The following is an 8149-nucleotide window of genomic DNA, read 5'->3' as shown; positions in this document are numbered from 1 at the left end:
ATATTTCTATATCGATAGATGTATCGATAGATAGAATTATATATATTTATTCCTAGAAATAGATAGCTGTTAGATACCTGTAGATAGAATTACATCTATTTATTTCTAGTGAGAGGTAGTTGATAGATAGATAGATAGATAGATAGATAGATAGATAGATAGATGTTCACAACCGAAACGTCGCCACATCTTATGGTCTAATAAAGTCTGCTTTTTCACCTTTAATTTTTGGATTGCTGCCTGCTTTTCTTATTTTTATTTATATTAGGACTGGACAATTGTTTGGGAGACCTTACACCCCATATCTCTTTTTGACGGTGCTGTTCCAATTTTCCTTCTAGATAGATAGATAGATAGATAGATAGATAGATAGATAGATAGATATGGGATGGATGATTGATAGATAGATAGATAGATAGATAGATAGATAGATAGATAGATAGATACGATTGGATAGATGAATTGCCATTTGGCTATGGTTTTATTTGCTGCAGACATTTTTAATCACTGTGCAAACAACTATTTTATTATGGTCTACTTTCAACATGAATCTCACATTTAATTGCTATAATTATTCTGTTAGTTTTTAGAATTCTACCTAATCTGTCAAATATTTGTCCCAATTTCCTTGTGCGATGTCTGATAGTGAATGAGGATTGTCACCTGGCAGTGCGCTAATATTGATAAATGAATGTAAAAGTTCCATGTACCTAAAAGTGAGCACCAATGATCAATAAAAAACCATGTCTACTATATTACACTTCCATTAGTTATATTACACTTATATTACACTTATATCAGAAGAATATTATCTGAATTCTCCTGCTTTACACTCAACACTTCATTTGACCCTGGCACCAACAATTTTCTTTACATTTTGGCACACAATAACCACACGAACTTACTTGATTTCCACTGAAGAAAGCAAACATTGATACATTTTATTTATCGAAAAAAAGGTGTTTTTATTTCTTTTACATAAATAAATAAATATTTGAATATACAGAAACGATACAGGAAACATATTATACAGACAGAGGATTTCCAGACAGACTGTATTCACAGGGGAACAGGGCAGAATTTGGCACTTTGTGTAATCTAATGGTTCACACAATATTCTTTCTGATATGTAGCGGGGGCTCAATGTGAAATCAAATACAATGTATCTGTAGCCACTGTTCAGTAGCTGGAGATATCTCAGATCTGAACACCTATCCTGGATCTAATAATAAACTTTTATTGTGTCATTTTAATTGAGTCCCTCCCATCAGTTGGGTCTAGAAATGTATATACAGATTGCCTCACACATACAAAAAGGCCAAGTGCCAATAGTCTTTGTCTAGATTTATGAGTTATGGACTTGGAGATAGGTCTCTGTCTTCCTTTTCTGACGATGAAGGTGACAGGACCAGGTCATCCTCATCTTCATCCTCCAGGCACTTTGTGGATGAGAAGGATGAACATTTGCAGTTGTGGGGACTGCTCCTGTGTGAGCTGCTCTTTCCTTCCTTCTTGTGCTTTACTCTCCTGTTCTGGAACCAGATTTTGACCTGTTTCTCTGAGAGGTTCAGGTATGTGGCGATCTCAATGCGCCGGAGTCTGGACAAATACATGTTGGATGCGAATTCTCTCTCCAGTTCCAGGAGCTGAGTGCTGGTGAATGCTGTGCGCATACGTTTACTGCTGGGTAACTGGCTGGAGGAGCTGTCTATTAAAAAAAATGAAGAGAAGAAATGGTTAGTAAACTGGAAAAACACTAATAGACAATAAACATAGCAATAAACATAACATGAGAAGACTTATTGTGCCTATATGGAGCGAATAACTAATCCCCACTCCTTCAGGGGGCAGGTAGCCAAGAAAAGTTTCTGAAACTTGATCTTATATCTGGTACTTGTCCATAGTCATTTATTTGACAGCAGCAAAAAGCATCTTGCGCTAAAGTCATTGTCAATTAAATTAATAAATAGCTAAATATTAGAGCCACTTTTACGCATAGACACTTTATACCCTGATTGAATATGTTCCAGAGAGTCTCTTTTAGGTAAGCAGTGAGTCATGAAGATAGAAGCAAAGAAAATTTGCAAAAATTAACTAAAAACACAAGTAATAATAATCATCCGGACTTACCAACTGAGATGCAGTGGAATTGCCTTGGGTCTGGAACAGGATAGGACGCCTGGTATATGGTTGGGGCATGGGTCAGGTTTAGGGCTGAAGATCCTGTGTGTTGCCTTCCAAGAGCTGTAGGACAGTACTGGGAGCTGAAGGAGGAGAAGGATGCTTTGAGGAGAGGGATGCCTGGCGGAGGTGCATGCAGCTGGGATGCTGTGACACACATGGAGCAGACACACAGCAGACCGGCTTTCCTCGAGTGGCAGGAGCCGGCAGACAGTCCATGCAGAGGGTTTGCAGGATGCATTGCATAAGGGAAGAGTGGAGGGCTGTTCTCATCCTTCTTGTCGTTGGTTTCCCTGAGGATGAGGGAATCCACTAGGAATGAGCGAGGCATGAGTGCAGGGCGCTTGGTCCAGTCTATGGATGCAGGCAGGATAGTCAGTTCTGTGTCCAGTCTGCAGAGAGTGCTGTCTCCAAGCTGTGGAGTCTCCAGAGAGTGTGGAGTGCGCAGTGGGTGCTGGCCACTAGTGTGGTGCTGAAACCCCACTCCCCATCTTATATAGCGCTCCCTCCATGTGATGGCTACGACAGCGCACTCAATAGCCTTTTTGTGCCCTTTCTCTTGGCATTCCCTCTGCACGCTTCTTCATTATTTCACTTGTTAACTAAATGAACTGCATAATGTACTCTATTCTTGTCCACCCCACCCACGCCTTACCAGGCGTCTCCCACCCTCATCTCCCCTCTCCCTGGGATTTATTTGGCTATTCCCTAGCTATTTAATATTCTTTTATCTCTACTGCTGAATATAGCAGGTTCACCCCATTTCTCATATATGAAAATACGTTTGGTATTATTAAAAACCGTGGTGAGGGTCAAGCCCATCTTACATTATTCAGCCACCTGTAGGATGGATATATAGGTCCCTATTCTGCCTCCTTGATGGGCGCCCCAGTCACTCTACATTATATGCTATGTGCAATTTACGATAATATTACCATGCCCTGCTAGTGCAAGCTATGTATCTATTGTACTATATGCAATAACACACACTGCTGTAACTACTACTCCTATTATCATTGCAAGTCATTTAGTGCTACTACTACTTTGTATTATTCCTATTACTTATTTTAGTTTTTTTACTATTTTTACTGCTGTAATCTAGACTAGCCTATTAGCAAGTTAGAATATATCCCTCACCGTGTAACAACTACTCTTACCATTAGTATAATTGCTACTATACACGATTACTATTATTATTATTATTACTATTATTTCGCCTTCTCTCTGAGGACAGAGGGTTGTTTGAGTACAGAGGAGGTATACAATAATATCTATTATTATTAATAATAATATTATTACTATTTTGCCTTCTCTCTGAGCACAGAAGGTTGTATAAGTACAGAGGAGGTATGCAATATTATTATTATATGTCTTTGTGTGCCAGCAATCAATTCTATAGGGCCATAAATGCTATAAACAGTTTATAACTTGTTATAATTTTACTACTAGTATTGTCAAGTGTATCATTCTAGTGTTACGTCTCATCCTTCACCTTATTCTGATTATAATAGTAGTAGTACTGCTGCTTTTCAACAATTTCATCTTATTTGATGCTAGATGCAATTTTCTCTATATAGTATTACTATTAATTATTATTGTTATTATCATCATCATTATTACTGTCATTAACATATCCTTCTCATCTGAATCACTTTGCATCATAATAATTTTTAATATTTATTATATTATTATTATTATTGTCACTGCCCTTAGCATATTCTGTTCAGCTGAATCGATTTTCATCATCCTCACTTTTAATATTCATTATTACTATCATTTTTATCATTATTATTACTGTCCTTAGCATATCCTTCCTCAGCTGAATGACTTTTCATCACCACTTTTAATATTAAAAGTGCCATATATGCTATAAACAGTTTATAGAACATGTAATTATCTTACTACTATTACTGTCAAGTCCTTTATTTTACAATGTTACTCTTTCTTACTGATAATAATGAAAAATAACAATAACATCATCATCATCATTATCACCATCATCTTTCTTTACCCCCGCAACCTACTGAAATACCTGCATGAATCCTACTTCAAAGCTCATTTTATTTTTCTGTTGTACAATATTAATCAATTTTTCTTGTTTTATTATCCCAGTAAGTAGTAAGAATCTTTTAACCCCCCGACAACCGACATTGTTGTTCATTTCTTCTCGATTTTGAGGGTCCCATGATCGGTCTGAACTTAGAAGTTGAGACATATGGGTGGATGCCCTGTATCTCTGTATAAATTAAGCCCCTGATGGGTAGCAATCTTTACTGGATACCATCTATTTGTGACTGTTTTTATATAGATTATTTAATTCTTTGTATAAATGCAGTAAATAAATCTATTGCAATAAACGAAACATGTTGAAGAAAAAAAGGTTTCCAGGCTCGAATCCAGCACATAATGGTCACTCCACAGAGACCTCCATGTAATATATTCATTTAGAGGGCATTAGTATATATAAATCTGTTTAACAGGTAATACATATTAATCATGATATGGGCTATTAAGCCACACAAAACCCATCGCTTTGCATAATTGATGGACTGATGCTGAGAAGATGGATAAGCAGGGATATTCTGTATAGGAGGGATATGAGGACCAGTTCTGCACCTGCAGTCCTCCCCACCCTCAGGCAACGGACCAGTTTGAGGCGCCTGGGGGGAAAGAGTTAACTCCCCCAATGAATGGACACCCAGGCAAAGCCACTGGGAAGAATATCTCAAAAAATAACCAGTTTTTTTTTTTTTTTTCTTCTTCAGCCTGGACCTTATTGAATGTCATTGAAGAAAGTTTTGAATGCAAGATAAAGAGAAGCGAATTAAAGTGTGTGACAGCAGAGGATAAGCAAACACAAAGAGAACTCTGTCACACTTTGGGCAAAATCCGTGGGCTTTTTACCAAGCCTTCTTTCTATGATTGAATTAAGTAATAGGAAGACATTTTCTTTCACTTTACAGCCATTAAAGAGAAAAAAAAACTTCAAAGCCTATGGCACTTTCTAATAGGAGGGTGGACAATGGCATCTGTTTTGTGGCAAAATGTTGCAGAAGGATTGTTGTGCAATTATGGATTGAAGCAAATCAAAACTCATCCAATAGCTCAAATGCTTGAATGATGGAGAAAGTGCTGCAGGAGTCAATGGGAGGATGGAGATGGGACTATATTCTGCGGTATGGTGCATACATATGCTGCAGGAACCAGCTCATTAAAAGCACAGGTTGTAATATTCATATCATAGATCAGCCTGTAGCAGAAAAGCTGCTGCTTTCAGAAAACATGTACTGAATTCATGTCTAATTTTTTACTCACTCTCCTAGTTATGACATTATATGCATTCTTCTTATTTTTTTTTTAATTTGCAGCTTTTAATCTTTTACTTCCCATCGACTATAGGTAGCATCACCAAAATCTGCAGCACTGAACACAGGTTGTAATCACTCAACCTAATTTAACTCATCTCTAAAAGGGTTTATTTCACAGAAATCAGGACAGATGTAACATTATGTAGCACTTATTACTACTATACCATAAGAGTATTTTTGCCTATGATTATTGATTAAAAAAATAGATATAACCATGAATCTTTTATCTATTATTAACCTACAGTTAGTGGTGCCAAAATTCTTACACTATTAGTTGCAGATCCCAGTTGTCATATAGAAAAATAAGCAACATATATTAAAGGAAGAATTTTTTTTACTTAATTTAGGAACTTAAAGGGGTTGTCAACTACTAGGACAACCCCTTGTCAATCGGAATGTTTGCCCCCATTTAAAATAAAGACACTTGTACTCCCCTCCCGTACCGGCGCCGTTCCCGTAGTGTTGGCACTCGGTTTCCCGGGGCTCACGTGAGGTTGTTATGTCACGTGATCCCTGCACCCAATCAGCGCTGGCTTCATTGTCAAGAGGAAGTCGGAGCTGCGGCTGGCCGCTAACTTCCTCCGGATTAGTTATTCATCTGTAGGCGTGGACAGTGACGCCAGTGCTGATTGGGCACAGTGATCACGTGACAAACTCACGGGCGCCGGGAGAGTGAGTGCCAACACCACTGTAACGTCGCCAGCACGAGAGGTAAGTATAGGTGTTTTTATTTTAATACAAGCAAACATTCAGGTAGTAACAACCCCTTTAAGGGGAACCTGTTATGTGAAAAAACGCTATTAACCTACAGATATGGGGTTATTCTGCAGGTTAATAGCGCTCTAAACCTGCCCAGTGCCGGCACTGAGAGCCCCGCTGCCTGGAGGAAATTAACTTTATTCCTCCTGGTAGCATTCAGGTTTCAGTCACGGGGGAGTCACCGGTGCGGTTTCAGTCATCACTCTGTGTATAGACAGCGGCGGCTGTAACTGCACCCCCAGTACTGTCACGGGTGTGTCAGAAGTGACAGACAGTCACCCTGCAGTTGGTTGCAGGAGATCTCTTCGTTTGGCATTACAGACTTCTTAGAAGCAGTATTTCTAGGACCCAGTGGCTACCTTCCTCTGGCTAATTAACACCCTGGCCTGGGTGTATAAATACCTGCTGTGTCCCAGAGGGAGGTGCCGCGATATCCATTACTCCTTGTGAAGGCTTGAGCAAGAGCAGTACTTCTTCCTATCTGGTGCTAGAGGACGTGTGCGCATTTGTCTGGAGTCAACTAAAGCTAAGCAATTTTCCCTTGCTTGTCCCCTCTTGTTGTCTTTAGTGTTCAGTGGGGATCGACTAGTGCTCATCCCCTCCCTTCCCTAGCCTGAGCCTAATGCCAGGGAAAGACAGATACGCGTGCGGCAATTGATGAAGAACCAATATAGGGACGCTAGAGGAAACAGGGTGACACTAGATCAGCTTAAGAGGTCGCTACTCACCCCTTTCCCTAGAGTCTGGGCTCCCTTTCCCTCTTCCCTTTGTGTTGCACTTAGTCTTTCCCACACCTTGCGTGACAAGCACTGACTGACAGCCAACTCTAATGCTGAGCGAGCAGTAAATCAGTGCCGGGGGCGCAGTTACAGCCACCATGCTCTATACACAGAGTGGTGACTGAATCCGCGCGGATGCCGCCCCCATAACTCAACACCACTGGGAAGAATAAAGTTAATTTCTTCCCGGCAGCGGGGCTCTCAGTGCAGGCACCGGGCAGGTTTAGAACACTATTAACTTGCAGATTAACCCTATAGTGATAGGTTCCCTTTAAAAGGTACAAGATCTTATCTAAACGATAAAATCAAAATTTATAGTAATTAGCAACATTTAAACATCTACTTATGTAGTGTAACATACCTGGTGGCGGGCTTGCACCATCTCTCACTATGCAAGATCGCAAACTTGATCTTCAGTCCAGTCTGCTAGCCTGGCTTCTATTCATGCTGTCTGTTTGTCTCTGTTCTGACTGCTTAGGGCGGCGGCCTGGTTACTTCCTGTTTTTTGCAGCTGCTGTGGGCACACCCCTAATGCGTCCTCAGCCTATTGCTGTCTGTCACTGGATATTTAAACCATCTCCACCTTGAAGCTGGTGCCTGAGTAACTGTTATCCTCAGAGGGCTTCTGGCCTCTCATGTGCCAGGTCCTGTTCTGTTTTTCCTGCCTGTCCGCCTTCCTGGAGGCTGCATTCCCAGGCCTGTCTGAACACGCTCCTAGCCTGTTCGTCCCGCCTTCTGGGGGCCGCATACCCAGACCTGTTATCTGTGTCTTCTAACCTGTTTGTCCGCCATTCTGGGGGCTGCATACCCAGACTCGCTCCTGTATCTCGCTGCAGTGTCAGTTCCTGTCTGAACACTCAGTTCCTGTCTGAACACTCTCCTAGCCTGTTATCTGTTTTTCTCTATGTCCGTACCTTCCCTTTTTCTGCAGAGTCTGAACCTGCACCTAACTCCTACTCGTTGCCGCTGTACTTCCGTTTGTGAGTTTAGGGTCCACTCGCTACTTCATTGCCAGTATCTTGTGTGTATCTGGTTCTGCCTTTCCCTTCCAGTCTGTTCTGT

The 8149-nt window shown here is 40.6% G+C and overlaps 1 protein-coding gene across 1 annotated transcript; it reads right to left on the bottom strand.

Annotated features, from left to right (window-relative positions):
• Positions 1-939: 939 nt before the first annotated feature.
• Positions 940-2650, bottom strand: GSX1 (GS homeobox 1). The gene is made up of 2 exons (XM_073669821.1): positions 2131-2650; positions 940-1708 (listed from the first exon to the last, which is right to left on the bottom strand). Exons 1-2 carry the CDS (start codon positions 2510-2512, stop codon positions 1353-1355), a joined length of 738 nt encoding a protein of 245 aa, XP_073525922.1. The 5' UTR covers positions 2513-2650; the 3' UTR covers positions 940-1352.
• Positions 2651-8149: the final 5499 nt, after the last annotated feature.

The sequence above is a fragment of the Phyllobates terribilis genome, unplaced genomic scaffold, assembly GCF_046119375.1.
Source record: "Phyllobates terribilis strain yellow unplaced genomic scaffold, ASM4611937v1 Scaffold_2__4_contigs__length_985480577, whole genome shotgun sequence".
Lineage (NCBI taxonomy): Eukaryota > Metazoa > Chordata > Amphibia > Anura > Dendrobatidae > Phyllobates > Phyllobates terribilis.
Note: the sequence above shows the minus strand (reverse complement) of the source record. Positions and strands in the feature narration are given on the sequence as shown.